Source organism: Heloderma suspectum, chromosome 1 (assembly GCF_057233095.1).
Source record: "Heloderma suspectum isolate Gila_16-S chromosome 1, 16-S_ref, whole genome shotgun sequence".
NCBI lineage: Eukaryota > Metazoa > Chordata > Lepidosauria > Squamata > Helodermatidae > Heloderma > Heloderma suspectum.
Genome location: NC_139458.1, coordinates 150,901,816 through 150,918,110, shown reverse-complemented (window position 1 = coordinate 150,918,110; position 16,295 = coordinate 150,901,816). Strand labels below are relative to the sequence as shown.

General features: G+C 43.5%; 1 protein-coding gene across 12 annotated transcripts in view; it reads right to left on the bottom strand.

Annotated features, from left to right (window-relative positions):
- The window catches only part of PTPN4 (protein tyrosine phosphatase non-receptor type 4), a 143,237-nt gene that overhangs the window by 59,707 nt on the left and 67,235 nt on the right, over nt 1-16,295 (bottom strand). For all 12 annotated transcript variants that reach the window (XM_084806941.1, XM_084806981.1, XM_084806913.1 and 9 more), the window contains 2 exons: nt 16,184-16,271; nt 4,567-4,655 (listed from right to left, as the gene is read on the bottom strand). In XM_084806941.1, the coding sequence (XP_084663067.1) occupies nt 4,567-4,655; nt 16,184-16,271 (177 nt within the window). The remainder of the gene's footprint in view (nt 1-4,566; nt 4,656-16,183; nt 16,272-16,295) is intronic.

Here is a 16,295-nt window from a genome sequence, read left to right as displayed (position 1 = left end):
GTATGGGTTGCCAGTATTTCCCTACATACAAGTACCTTGAATGTAGGAAATATTTCAGCCAATGAAAGACAAATGTAAGATTAATTTGCTAAGGGAGCTCGCTATTGTCCCAGGAAAAATGCCACACTGACCTATGGAACAGAAAAGGCGAAAGACTATCTAGGCTCATGACAAAGTCACCAACAGCAGCCATCAGAAAGGCAAAACCTTCAAAAAGTTATATTCCCGGAGCATTAATGCCCCATTATGATTGCTGCAATTGATAAAGTGATGGGAAGGAAGGCAAACCCACACTCACTGGCCTCTCTTGGTGGTGAATGGGTAATTCAGTCCAGTCTTCGTGCTAGTCAAAAGAAAATTCATATTTTCATACCAAATACAAAATAAGCAATGGGATTTTCCCTCCTCTTCAGTGAAATGTAGCAGCCCTAGTTTATGAATAAAAATTCAGTTAAAAAAAGTAAAAATCAGAAGAAGATGCTACAGAGCTGGCACCTGTTCTTTTACGCTAACAACCTTTCCCCTGCTGCACACCATCTGTGCAGGATAAGATCATATACAAGAATCCTTAGATAACACAATGCAACTTAGCTAGCTATGCTAAGCTACACCATAACATTGCACCAATCACATAGCAGCACAAGAATTATGTAAGGTGCAGCAGGTCAAAGATCAAGATTTATGGCTTGGGGCCCTGTCACTCTGCTCCAACAACTATGCAACTGTTAAGCACACAGAAAGGAAATAGGGAACAATGACGAAAGTATAAAGAAGGGAGATTTTCACAGAAATTGTTGCTGTGCCTTACATAATTCTTATGCAGCAGGGAAAAAATTGTTACTGTAAAAGAACAGGTGCCATTTCTGTAACATTTTCTTCTGACTTTTTTTATTTGTGCGGAATTCTGTTTAGGTTTGGAGTTGAAAAGAAGGAGCTGTAGCTTCTACCAAGAGTGATTTGAACGCATGTCTCCCATTTCCTAGTGTACAGTTGTGGATCCCCAGACTATCACTCTAGTCTGAAGTTGCTGTTTTGCCATCACTTTAGCAGGGCAGGGGAGATTTGGCGAACATACCTCCATTGTGATTATGCCCTCAGGACCGTAACTAGTTATACTGCAAATACAGACTGTCGCTAAATATTAGAATAGAGGTAAATAGCTGCATCTGCTAGACACAGAATGTGAACTTACGAGCAATATCCAACACTGTCTGTGTGATAGCAGGACTTACTTCTAGTACAACGGAAACCTAGTGGTTCCTGAAGCAATCTGAAATGAGCAGAAACACTTGTTTCTGGAAGGGCGCAGATCAGCGGAACATGCAGAAGAGAGCTCCGCTGATCAGTCCCGTTCCAGAAACCTTAATTTCCAGGGTTACTTTAATAATTCTGTATTGCACAGGTGCAATGGAACCGGCAGAAGTTGAGTGGCAGTATTGGATACTGCCCAAAGGCTCTTAGTTCCAGATGCAGAATTTCTACTCATTAATCTGACAGCAGCTCAGCAGAGAAGGATAATGCCCACTATCCTTGCCACCATCATTGTGTGTGGTCTAGAAGAGAAGAGAAGAGAAGAGAAGAGAAGAGAAGAGAAGGGAAGGAATGGGTGAAACATGGACAGTCCTGAAGCTGTGATGAAGCTGTCTATGATAATTTGTGGTGGCTGTCACTGCTGTCACATTTCTTTTAATGTGTTTTTTGTGCTGCTGGGTTGCTAATAAGCAAGGAGAAGATACTGAGTAGTTTTGCTGGTGCAAGAAGTGGTGCAGCTGCAGCCAAATGACATGACCATAGCATCAATTTGTAAGAAATTGTCTCAAATATCATATATTCCCTATTTTTTTTTGAGGGAGCTAGGTATGTTATTAATGAATTGCAATGCATACCCAAGAGTCAAATGCCTGTTGGGAACAAGAGTTGTTCCTGACTTTGTGTGTGGCCAAGGAGACAGATCAGAGAGAATTACAGCTATCCCAATACTGCATATCTGTGAGCTTGTATCACTTCCCAGGGACATTGGATAAAAAAGTATGCCAAATCAATCTACCCTGAAGGAATATTATAATCTCCCAAAGACAAATTGCATTACCACCCTGCTCTGTGTGTAACAAAGGTATGAAAATATTTAAGGGTGCAATCCTATGCACGTTTAGACAGAAAAAGGTCCTACAATTCCCAGCACTAAAACTATCATTAAAATCAATTTAAAAAACACTGAACAATGTAAATGGTTGGTTGCCTCTAGCATCATGGTATCTACCCATCCTCCCCTTTCCCAATCTCATTTCCATCCACTGCCTCCTCTCCCTTCTCCCTCCCCGTGTTCCTTCTAGTACTGTTTCTCCAAGGAGACTGGTCACTTCATGACCAGTCTAGATCCTTGCAGCTGCATCTCCCCACAGAAACCTGGCTCCTTTCCTCTGACACGGATACCGTTGCTGACTTGTCCTTTGGAGGTCTCTCCTCCTCATTCTAAAGGATGCAATGATGGTGCATGTCACTCCCCTTTTCAAACCCTTCTGCCTGCTCCTCCTCCTCCACACTTCTCAGACTTCAGAGTTCATTTCATACAATTCTACTCTACATTGTATTTCTGTATCACTCTCCTGGCCCCACAATTGACTCCTGGTTCTTAACCGCCTCTCATTCTCTCTCATCCAACTCCCCTCTTGACCCCCCTTCTACAACCTTGCTTCTAATTCTGTATCTAGAGGTGTACTGCTCCCTTAAATGACTCCCTGCTGCCCCTTATGCCTGGAACATTATACTAGAACAAGTATTTTCTTGCAAATCCCTCCTGAAAATTCAACTTTGCAGTAAAACTTCAGCTCAACCACTTAGGACTCAACTAAAACTAAGCTTACATAGGTACAACTGATCACCTGTTACTCTTGCCTCCATCTCCCCCACCCCCCATCAAATTCTAGGTTCTCAGCTCCTTGGCCTAAAAACCATTTTTCTTATTATTGTTTTGTGAAAGTGACACCGTCAGGGTTCCCCTTATGGCCTGGACCCCCTGAGCAACGCCTTAAGGATCGCTTGCCTCCTTAAGAGTCCCTTACTTTTAAACCTTATCTTCCCAATAACATAGGGTTTAGATTGTACATTGACACACCAGACACTTGGGGTCTAACCACAACAGTTTACTGATAAATTTAAAATAAGCAATCACAACTATAGGCATTTACACACTAGAACTGAGTGATACAAAAGGCCTTAAAAAAAAAAGAAGTTGCAAAACCCAAGTTTTTTTTTTTTTTTTTACCCTAGCTGTACTTAGATTCCTCTAGGCTGCATCTTCTTGCTCCCTCTTCATACTCTGGTCTCCTGACCCTCTTCTTACTGGCTCTCTAGGTCATTTTATACCCTCCTCCCTCAGAACTGAAAGTACTGTTTCAAACCCGAATAAATGAAACTTAACTGGGGAAATGAAAATGAAATGAAACTACTCCTTTCAGGGATACCCCCTCCCAACAAAAAACTCCAGGCCTCGAAGCTTGACCATTTTCCTTTTGCCTCTGTAGGCCGCAAACCTTCACAGACACATTAGTAGTATCATACAAATAATGAAGTTACACCTGTAAATAAACCACCCCATTCAAATGATTACATCAGCAATACATGTGGCAGGCCCACTCTCTTAACTGGAATTGCATGCCAGGGCGTAACTGGAACTTGATATACTAATGATTACTTCAAACTTCAGAGAAGTGATTTCCACATTTTGTTGGCAACAACGAGCAAGGAAGATTCTGAAGGCAATATATACTGAGATTTTCCTTGTCTACCTGAAAAAGGTTTGTGCCAGGGCATCACAAAAGTATCAGAAAAATCAGATGCATTACTGTAGATCACACAAAAGACATGTTCTCCTCTCATGCTAAGACTGAATTCTTAATTGAACTTTAGCTAATTTACTGGCTGGATCCAAAGAGCCTGCTCTTTCTCACAGAGGGTGAGGGTTTCCTGATTACTACTGACTTACCTTCCACCCAGCTGCAGCTTCCTGTGCAATATGCTGTTCTGGAAAGCCTCCCTGACATTCAGGAGTAGCTCTTTGGGGAGGCAATGGGCTGCAGCAGGAAGGGTAGGTGGGAAAGCCTTGTTGCATGAGCAAATTCCTGCATGTGTTTCTATGTATCCAAGTTTTTAATGTTACTCCTACAACCTGCTCTTTGCAGGATCAGCTGAAGAATGTATTTAATAAATGCATAACTATCATGGATGGCATTGTTTTAACAAAATATTCCACTACAGTACAGAATCGTAACCCCAGGAGTTAAATATAAAGAGTCCAATATGTTTTTGTTGAATAAAAATTAAGCAAACAACATCCTTCAATAAAAGTAGTACAGGAGCTATGTTGTACATCACAGTCCTGTGGCAAATCTTGTAAGATATCTTCAGTAGTAAATCTTCACACAATCTCCACACAATAGAGGGAATAGGAAATATGAAAAGGTACATTTTAAGTGAATGATTTAGATCTGATGCACACTTAATTTATGATGAGCTATTTATTTTTCAGCAAGTATGTGGCAAACATACCCTTAAACACGTCCTTACCATGGAAAGGTGTTAATTCGTACCCTGTTCTTATAAATTAGTATGCCTCCCGACATTACTCCAATCATAATTTCATTGTTACTTTGATCCTATAAAAAAAGAACAGGAAAAAGATGAATACTTATGTGTTCATCTACAATTTTCTCATATGCGTAACAATCTTGCAGCTCTTATTGTCAGTAAAGATGCAAGATGTCTCCCCAGATGAGGCTCTAACTAGCTCCTCTAGGATGTTTGCGTAAGGAAACATTGTTGCTCGACCATCACATTTTGTCCCTTTATTCTGCTTCTCTCCACACACTCATCCATCCTACTTGGGGTTGGTTCCTGAGAATACCACTGGGTGACTGTGCCTAAGCCCACTAGCAGTTGATCTGTGGGGCCCCACAGGGCACCATCTTGTCCTCACTGTAGTTTAACATCTATATGCAGCCAATTGGGAGCAGTCATTAGGAGAGCATCATCAGTATGCTGATGCACCCAGGTCTATTTCTCTGTGACATCTGAATCAGGAGAGGCCGTGCACATTCTGAACCAATGCCTGGATACAGTTATGGTCTGGAAGAGGGCTAATAAACTAAAGCTGAAATCTGAAAAGCCAGAAACCCTATGGCTAGGCAGTTCCCAGGTCTAGGAATTAGGTTGTTTTCCTGTTCTGGATGGGGTTGCACTGCCTCTGACGGAACAGCTACATAGTTTCGGTGTGCTCCTGGATCCATCCTTCTCACTTGAGGCCCAGGTGATCTTGGTGGACCCAAATGCTGATTACCAACTTCAGCTGGTGTGCCAACTACACCCATTCTTGAATAGGGATAGCCTAGCCAATGTGATTTTTGCACTAGTAACGTCACAGTAAGATTACTGTAATGCACGCTATGTGGGGCTGCTCTTGTACCTGGTTTGAAAGCTGCAGCTAGTACAGAATGCAGCAGCTAGGATGCTCAGTAGCGCACCTAGCTCTATACATATCTCACCCATGTTAAAAGAACTGCACTGGTTACCAGGTGATGTGTAAAGTTCTGTTATTTACATATAAAACCCTAAATGACTCAGGACCAGAATACCTAGCTGACCACCTTTCTCTATATACATCCAGTCAATCCCTGAGATCTTTAGAAAAGGCCTTATTAGTTGTTCCATGACCAAAAGAATGTCACCAGATAGCAGCATGTAGTGACCTTCTCAGTACTGGCACCCATACCCTGGAACACTCTGCCACGCGTAGTTCAGGAGGCAGAAACTGTGGCAAGCTTCAAATGCCTCTTGAAAACACATTTGTTTACATAGGCTTTCCCTGACCTGTAAGGGACTATAACACTGTATTATTGTTGCCTTTGCAATAATGTTTTAAATTATATATTGTTTTATATTGTATTATATATGCACTTAGAGATTATTATATTAAGCAGTATAGATTATAAAATAATATTTGATTAGTTAAATCAAATCTGCATATCCATAAAGCCATTTTCGTATTCTCTTTAAAATAAATACAAAGACTGAGAACACACATTTCATGTTATATCCACCTCCACAATGTGACATCAAATTGTTTCAGGTTTCTGTCATTCTCTGTTGTTTCTGCTCAGCAATTCAGAGGTCTGTTCCTAACTCTCATAGTTAACAACTACCTTCCTGGAACCCACCAGGGTTACAGTATCCTATTCAATCAGTTGCTAGCCATTGCTTTTGATGAGTCCACAAGTCCAACTCGTATATACCCGCGGTGCTCTGCCTCATTGTATTTACCCATTAGATGGAACTGGGATAGGGAAGAGGAAAATAAGCAACATGGCATCAAAGGAACAGAGCTGCAGCTGCCACAGTCAGGGCTACTAAGTGGGCAAGTCTCCTTCATCTCCTCGCTTCCCAGCACAAGAGGTGCTCCATAGATGAGCTGCCCTGTCCTTTCCCCATTGGCTGGGCTGAAAGGGATGTGGATGTGCCAATAATGGATTGTGCTGAGCACCCACTATGCTGGAAGGGTGAGGAAACTCACACAAAGGCAATCGAATTAATCAAATGCAAGAAGGAGGAAGCTGTAGCTCAGCACTCTGCAGCTGGTTGATAGAAGGAGCATTACTGCATTAAATGCAACTGAGATGCAGAGCCTCTAGGACAGAGGGAAAGAAGGGCTGTCCCAGCTGAGGCATGGGGCCTGAAAGACTAATATATGTGTGTGTCGGGGGGGGGGGGGGCTGGCACAATTAGAGCCATAATACCGATTATAATTCTAATTATATTCAGTGGTGGAACCCAATTAAAAAACTTCTGATTTCCAATAACTTTAGTCTTTGAAAAAAGGATATATGTTCTACAGTATCTTAAATAACCTTTAAAAGGATACATTGGGGGGGGGGTGGCCTGTGTACTCCCAGCAGCTGAGTGGGCAGGAAGCTTCAGTCTGTTTCCCGCCTCCCAGCTGAGCAAAGCAGAGCAGAGCAGAGCAAGCTGCTCCAGCTGGTCCGGGGACTACAGAAGCAAGCAAGCTCCCAGAGAGCAAGCGACCAGAGCGAGCGAACAGGGGGAGCAAACAGGAGTTGGCCAGGGGAGTTGCAGCGGTAGAAGAGACAAAGGAGACAGAGTCTAAGAGGTAAGTGGGCTGCAGGAAGCCCAGGGGGCTGCCCTTTATCCTTCTGAGTGGCTGTGAGCTCACCAGGTGCTTCTGAGAGCTCCAACTGGATTTGGGGGGGGGGTGGCCTGAGTACTCCCCAGCAGCTGAGTGGGCAGGAAGCTTTAGTCCCTCCTCCCAGCTGAGCAGAGCAGAGCAGAGCAAGCTGCTCCAGCTGGTCCAGGGACTACAGAAGCAAGCAAGCTCCCTGGTCAAGGTCAAGGGGGAGGCCCCTAACATTTTTTTCTTTTTTAATTAACTTTTTTTCATTTATTTGTCTTGTAACACACAGTTCCACACCAGTGGCACTCTGCTTTTAACCTCTACTGAGTAGAGGAGCAGGCACAGGCTAGTCTAGAACAATCACAAAGCTAGACACAAAAAGGGAAAACAGACTATGGAAGGACAAGACTCTCCAGTGGTGGTGACCTACAAGGTGTGTGCAATGTTTGTTTTCTTGCCTGAGATCAACATGGCCTACACCTGCAACATGTGCAAGTTGATCACACTGCTGGAGGAAAAAGTAAGTGGACTGGAGCGGCGACTGTCGACACTCCGGGGAATAAGAGACCACGAAGAGCTCTTGGACAGAATGGGGGAACTACAGCAGCAAAGGGAAGACCAGAAGCTTGAACAGCAACAGCAAGATGAGGCAGAAGTGGGAAATGCTGAGGTGAAGAAAATTGGAGTAGAGGATACTCCTTGGAAAAGGGTGACAGTTAGGAGAAGAAGAACTAGACACCACTCTGCACCAGTGGAACCAGTGGAGCTGTGGAACCGATTCCAGGTACTTGCGGATGAGACTGGAGGATAGCCTGCAGAGGAAGAATCACAGGGGAACCTACATGAGAATGAGCAAGAGGCTGAAGGTCAGTCAAACAGAGGAGATGAAACCCAGGCCTACAAGAAGAAGAAGAGAAGAGTGGTAGTAGTGGGAGACTCCTTGCTGCGTGGCATCGAGACCCAAGTATGTCACGAAGACCCGTGGACTTGCCAGGTATGTTGTCTCCCAGGAGGACAGATTAGAGACATGATTGAAAGGCTGCCTGCACTCATAAAGCCCACTGACAGGTATCCCTTTCTTCTCATCCATGTGGGAACGAATGATACTGCCAAGCGGAGCTACAAAGAAATCATGTCAGACTTTGAAGCTTTGGGAAGGAAACTCAAGAACTTTGGGGCCCAGATAGTTTTCTCATCCCTCCTTCCAGTAGTTAGAAGAGGGATAGAAAGGGAATGAAAAATACTCCGGGTGAATGACTGGCTACGAAGGTGGTGCTGATGAGAGAGATTTGGATTCTGGGACCATGGGCTATACTTCCTGGAAGATAGGCTGTTGGCTAGGGATGGGTTGCACCTCACAAAGGATGGGAAGAATGTGTTTGGCCACAGCATGAAGAACTTCATCAGGAGGGCTTTAAACTGAATCCTACGGGGAAGGGAGGTGTAAAGTTGGGGGTAACAATGGACATAGGCGCACGCACTGCAACAGAGAGAACAGCTCTGATAGCACCCAATAATAGTCTTCAGACACATGTAGGAAGAAAGCCAGACTGTGAAGCACATGATCTTCGACGTCTATATACTAATGCCCAGAGTATGGGAAACAAACAGAACAAACTTGAACTCATAATACAGGAGGGAAATTATGACTTGATAGGTATAACTGAGACTTATACCTTATACATATGGTGGGATGACTCTCATGACTGGAATACAGCAATTGAAGGATATAACTTGTTCAAAAAGAACAGGAGGAACAGAAAGGGAGGTGGAGTTGCACTGTATGTGAAAAATACATATTTCTGCACAGAAATACAGGAGGATGAGCTTGGTAGCCCCATCGAGAGCATCTGGATCAAAATAAATGGAGCAAAGAATAAAAGGAACCTGGTGGTCGGAGTCTACTACCGGCCACCCAATCAAGGAGAAGACAAGGATGAAACTTTTGAGAAGCAAATAGCCAATGTTTTAAGGAAGCATGATGTAGTAGTAATGAGGGACTTCAATTTCCCCGATATTTGTTGGAAGACAAATTCTGCAAAACATGGCCCCTCCAGGAAATTCCTGACTTGTGTGGCGGATAACTTCCTCCTACAGAAAGTAGAGGAAGGAACTAGAGGATCGGCTATCCTTGACTTGACCCTAACCAACAGAGATGACTTAGTGGATAAAGTAGCAGTTACAGAAACTCTGGGGGAAAGCGACCATGTTGTACTTGAGTTCTTGGTTCTAAGGGGAGCAAAAGCCAAGTGTAGTCAAACACGTACCCTGGATTTTAGGAAAGCTGATTTTAATAAACTCAGAATGATAAGTAAGGTCCCATGGCAAGCGATGCCAATGAGAAAAGGAGTCTAAGATGGGTGGGAGCTTTTAAAAAAGGAAATTCTCAAGGCACAATTACAAACCATTCCAACAAGAAGAAAAGGAGTAAGACAACAGAAGAAGCCAATGTGGCTTCACAAAAAGCTTAGAGATGACCTGAAAACAAAAAAGGACACATACAGGAAGTGGAAAGAAGGCCAAGCAACAAAGGAAGAGTACAGGCAGGTAGCACAGAATTGCAGGGATGGCGTCAGGAAGGCTAAAGCTGAGAATGAGCTGAGGTTAGCGAGGGATGCTAAAAGCAACAAAAAGGCTTTCTTCAGCTACGTGCATAGTAAAAGGCAGAGGAAAGAAATGATGGTTCAGCTATTAAATAAGGATGGAAAAATGATAACAGATGAGAAAGAAAAGGCAGAGGTGCTCAATTCCTACTTTGGCTCAGTCTTCTCCCAAAAGAGGGTCTAGGACCCCCCTGGCAAAGGTGAAGTACAGGCTGAAGGGGCAGGATTGCAGCTGGAGATAGATAGGCATATGGTCAAGGAACACCTAATTACTTTGAATGAGTTCAAATCTCCAGGGCCAGGTGAACTGCATCCTAGTAATAAAGGAACTGGCAGAAGAACTCTTAGAACCACTGTCTATTCTCTTTGAGAAATCATGGAGGATGGGTGAAGTGCCAGATGACTGGAGGAGGGCTAATGTTATCCCTATCTTCAAAAAGGGTAAAAAGGAGGAACCTGGGAACTACAGACCAGTCAGTCTGACATCAATCCCTGGGAAAATTCTGGAGCAGATGATACAGCAATCCATCTAGAAGCACCTTGAAAACAATGCCGTGATTACTCGAAGCCAACATGGATTTGTCAAGAACAAATCCTGCCAGACGAATCTGATCTCATTTTTTGATCAGGTAACCTCCCTTGTCCCCTTCATGGATCACTGCCTTGTTGTGGCGAAGGGGCCTGCGTAACTCAGTGAAGCCATAAGCTATGCCGGGCAGGGCCACCCAAAACAGACAGGTCATGGCAGAGAGTTCTGACAAAATGTGGTCCACTGGAGAAGGAAATGGCAACCCACTCCAGTATTCTTGCCAAGAAAACCCCATGGAACGTGTCACAAGGCTAAAAGATACGATGCCGGAAGATGAGCCCCTCAGGTCGGAAGGTGTCCAATATACTACTGGGGAAGAGCAGAGGGAATTTCCAAGTAGCGCCAGAAAGAGTGAAGCGGCTGGGCCAAAGCCGAAAGGACACTCAGCTGTGGATGTGTCTGGTGGCGAAAAGAAAACCCGATGCTGTAAAGAACAATATTGTTTAGGAACCTGGAATGTCAGATCAATGAATCAAGGTAAGCTGGAGGTGGTCAAACATGAGATGGCAAGACTGAACATCGACATCTTGGGAAACCGTGAACTAAAATGGACAAGCATGGGCGAATTTAATTCAGGTGACCATCATATCTACTACTGTGGGCAAGAATCCCTTAGAAGAAATGGAGTAGCACTCATAGTCAACAAAAGGGTGGGAAAAGCAGTACTGGGGTACAATCTCAAAAACGATAGAATGATCTCAGTACGAATCCAAGGCCAACCATTCAACATCACAGTAATTCAAGTCTATGCCCCAACCACTGATGCCGAAGAAGCTGAGGTTGATCGGTTCTATGAAGACCTACAACACCTTCTAGAACTAACACCAAAAAAATATGTCCTCTTCATCATAGGGGATTGGAATGCTAAAGTAGGAAGTCAAGAAATCACCGGGATAACAGGCAGGCATGGCCTTGGTGTACAAAATGAAGCAAGACAAACGCTAATACAGTTTTGCCAAGAGAACACGCTGATCATAGCAAACGCTCTTTTCCAACAGCATAAGAGACGACTCTATACATAGACATCACCAGATGGTCAATATCGAAATCAGATTATGTCCTTTGCAGCCAAAGATGGAGAAGCTCTATACAGTCAGTAAAAACAAGACCTGGCGCTGACTGTGGCTCAGATCATGAGCTTCTTGTTGCAAAATTTGGGCTTAAATTGAAGAACGTAGGGAAAATCACTAAACCTTCAGGTACGACCTAAATCATATCCCATATGAATATACAGTGGAGGTGAGGAATAGATTTAAGGGATTAGACCTGATAGACAGAGTGCCTGAGGAACTATGGACGGAGGTCCGTAACATTGTTCAGGAGGCAGCAACTCAATCCATCCCAAAGAAAAAGAAATGCAAGAAAGCAAAGTGGCTGTCTGAGGAGGCTTTACAAGTAGCTGAGGAGAGAAGGGAAGAGAAAAGCAAGGGAGAAAGGGGAAGATATATCCAACTGAATGCAGAGTTCCAGAGAATAGCAAGGAGAGACAAGAAGGCCTTCTTAAATGAACAATGCAAAGAAAGCGAGGAAAACAATAGAATGGGAAAGACTAGAGATCTCTTCAAGAAGATTGGAGATCTCAAGGGAACGTTTTGTGCAAAGACGGGTATGATAAAGGACAAAGAAGGCAGGGACCTAACAGAAGCAGATGAGATTAAGAAGAGGTGGAAAGAATACACAGAAGCACAATACAGGAAAGATCTTAATGTCCCTGATAGCCATGATAGTGCGGTCACTGAACTTGAGCCGGACATCCTAGAGACTGAAGTCAAGTGGGCCTTAGGAAGCATTAGTAACAACAAAGCTAGCGGAGAAGACAGTATTCCAGCTGAGCTATTTAAAATCCTAAAAGATTATGCTGTTAAAGTGCTGCACTCTATATGCCAACAAATTTGGAACACTCAACAGTGGCCACAAGACTGGAAAAGGTCAGTTTACATTCCAATTCCAAAGAAGGGCAACGCCACAGAGTGTTCAAACTACCGCACAATTGCGCTCATTTCACATGCCAGCAAGGTGATGCTCAAAATCCTACAAGCTAGGCTTCAGCAGTATGCGAACCGAGAACTACCAGAAGTACAAGCTGGGTTTCGAAGAGGCAGAGGAACTAGAGATCAGATTGCCAACGTTCGCTGGATCATGGAGAAAGCATGAGAATTCCAGAAAAACGTGTATCTCTGCTTCATTGACTACGCTAAAGCCTTTGATTGTGTGGATCACAACAAACTGTGGCAAATTCTTAAAGTGATGGGAGTACCAGACCACCTTACCTGTCTCCTGAGAAACCTGTACGAGGGTCAAGAAGCAACAGTAAGAACCAGACATGGAACAACCGATTGGTTCAAAATTGGGAAAGGAGTACGACAAGGCTGCATATTGTCACCCTGCTTATTTAACTTATATGCAGAGTACATCATGAGAAACGCCGGGTTGGATGAATCACAGGTTGGAATTAAGATTGCCGGGAGAATTATCAACAACCTCAGATACGCAGACGATGCCACCCTAATGGCAGAAAGCGAAGAGGATCTAAAGAGCCTCTTGTTGAGGGTGAAAGTGGAGAGTGCAAAAGCTGGTTTGAAACTCAACATTAAAAAAACAAAGATCATGGCATCTGGCCCCATCACTTCCTGGCATATAGAAGGGGAAGAAATGGAAGCTGTGACAGATTTTATTTTCTTGGGCTCCAAGATCACCGCAGACGGTGACTGTAGCCATGAAATTAAAAGACGCTTGCTCCTGGGGAGGAAAGCTATGGCACACCTAGACAGCATAGTAAGAAGCAGAGACATCACCTTGCCGACAAAGGTCCGTCTAATCAAAGCTATGGTTTTCCCAGTAGTAACGTATGGCTGTGACAGCTGTACTATAGGGAAGGTTGAACGCCGAAGAATTGATGCTTTCGAACTGTGGTGCTGGAGAAGATTCTTACGAGTCCCCTGGACTGCAAGGAGGTCAAATCAGTCCATCCTAAAGGAAATCAACCTTGAGTGCTCATTGGAAGGACAGATCCTGAAGCTGAAGCTCAAATATTTTGGCCACCTAATGCGAAGAGAAAACTCTCTGGAAAAGACCCTGATGCTGGAAAAGACTGAAGGCAAAAGGAGAAGGGGACGGCAGAGGATGAGATGGCTAGATAGCATCACCGATGCAATGAATATGAACTTGAGCATGCTCTGGGAGAGAGCGCAGGACAGGAAGGCCTGGCATGCTATGGTCCATGGGGTCACGAAGAGTTGGACACGACTGAACAACAACAACAAACCTCCCTTGTGGACCGTGGGAATGGTGTAGACATAATATATCTCAACTTCAGCAAAGCTTTTGACAAAGTGCGCCATGGTATCCTGATGAGCAAACTAGCTCAAAGTGGGCTAGATGAAACAACCATCCGGTGGATCCACAGTTGGCTACAGAAACGGACTCAAAGAGTGCTTATCAGTGGGACCTTCTCAAATTGGGGAGAGGTAACGAGTGGGGTACCGCAGGGCTCAGTCCTGGTCCCAGTGCTCTTCAACATTTTTATGAATGACTTGGAGGAGGAGGTGCAGGGAATGCTGATCAAATTTGCAGGTGACACAAAATTGGGCGGGATAGCTAATACTTTGGAAGATAGAAACAAAATTCAAAGTGATCTGGATAGACTGGAGCGCTGGGCAGAAAACAACAGAATGACATTTAATAGGGATAAATGCCAAGTTCTGCACCTAGGAAAATGAAACCAAATGCACAGTTACAAGATGGGGGATATGTGGCTCAACAACACTACAAGCAAGAAGGATCTTGGAATTGTTGTCGATCGCAAGCTGAATATGAGCCAACAATGTGATGTGGCTGCAAAAAAGGCAAATGCTCTTTTGGGCTGCATTCATAGAAGCATAGCTTCCAAATCCCGGGAAGTACTAGTTCCCCTCTACTCAGCACTGGTTAGGCCTCATCTGGAGTACTGTGTCCAGTTCTGGGCACCACACTTTAAGAAGGATGCAGACAAACTGGAGAGGGTTCAGAGGAGGGCAACAGAGATGATCAGCGGACTGGAAACAAAGCCCTATGAAGAGAGACTGAAAGAACTGGGCATGTTTAGCCTTGAGAAGAGAAGACTGAGGAGAGATATGATAGCGCTCTTCAAGTACTTGAAAGGTTCTCACAGAGAGGTAGGCCCGGATCTCTTCTTGATCATCCCAGAGTGCAGGACACGGAATAATGGGCTCAAGTGACAGGAAGCCAAATTCCGGCTGAACATCAGGAAAAATTTCCTGACTGTTAGAGCAATATGGCAGTGGAACCAATTACTTAGGGAGGTAGTGAGCTCCCCCACACTGGAGGCGTTCAAGATGAGGCTGGACAGCCATCTGTCAGGGATGTTCTGACTTGGATTCCTGCACTGAGCAGGGGGTTGGACTCAATGGCCTTGTAGGCCCCTTCCAACTCTACTTCTATGATTCTATGATTCTAAAAGCAAAGTTACTTCTTTTAGAGAAAAATGCATATTGAATAACTCTATTTTGTCAATTTACTGGAGCAGCAAACTAAATTTAACAAACAACTGAAATGTGAATTAAGACTTTGATCCAATCATTATTCTACATATTAAGTCCCACACTGAATTGTACAACACTGAAGAGATACACCACAGGCAAAGAAGACTGATGTGGTAGAAAAGCTTTCTCCTCTGCTGCAATACTTAAATGCCATCATACGTACAAACTTGACAATTTGGCTTTTAAAACATAACTGACATTATATCTCTAGGCTGTATCCAAAGCTGCCCATTCGCAAGCGAGGCCCACCACTGCTTCCGTTCCGCAAGCAGCCAGCCCCCCACAACTGTATTGCGTAAATGGTGCCCACCACTTGCACAACAGTGATTTAGCACTTCCAGAGGCAAGCCCCATAATGAACAGAAACACTCATTTCTGCAATGCGACAGGTCGGTGAAGCTCTCTTATGCAAGCTCCACCATACTGCCCTGTTCCATTGGATACTGCCCAGCATTTTTCATAGGAAGAATCAAAATGGGAACGTTCCCAACTGTCACTTCCTTAAAACTATGTAGTATTTTACTATAATGATGGAACAAACAGTCCTTCAAGCCAGAGACATAAACTATAGTTTGCTGTTGGCTTACGAGACCAGGAAGCACCAATACGTTTGAACCAGACCATAGTTTATCTGTCTTGGTATTAAGTACAGGTGCGTTGATTTGGTGAACTTGCACAAATTCCCATCCTCATTTGAAGAGGGAACTATTAATTCTGGGTAATAATTCAAGCTTATTTGAAGCTATTCATGAACAACAGAGAATAAATTTACCTCCTCAACGTACAACTGTGTGGTGCAACCTGAACAGCACAGCTTCAAATACAAAGATAGCTTAACATTTAATTAATTTCAAGCACAAAAGTAGTGTTTGAAATTAAAACCTATATATGTCTAAACCTGTCTACTCAGAAGTAAGTCTCACTGAATTTAATGAGTCTTACTCATATGTAAGCAGATACCAGATTGCTGCATAAGACTTTTAAAGTGCTCACAGATTTTATCGGTCCGGCTTGTGATTAAGTACTTTTATTAAATGAAGAACTGAACATTGTTTTCAAAGTGACTTTATTTATGGGAAATAATTTTTGTTGATTATTATTTCACCCATTAGTATGGTACGTTTTCAAATGAGTTGCTAATTTACCCTCAGCTCTTTGGATAAGGCATGATAAGTTGCTAAACAAACTCATAACAGGTTTACAGACAATAACCATTAAGACAATGCCATGATTGTTTTTACAAAGCTAGTACTCAACAGTTCAAACTTACCCTTGCATAGTGCAATTCAACTCCGTAGAGTTCTAAGGTTCGGGCTGTACTGAGATAGCTAAATTCTGCTTCAGCTGGAGATAAACCTCTATAACAAGAAAAATTGGCAGAC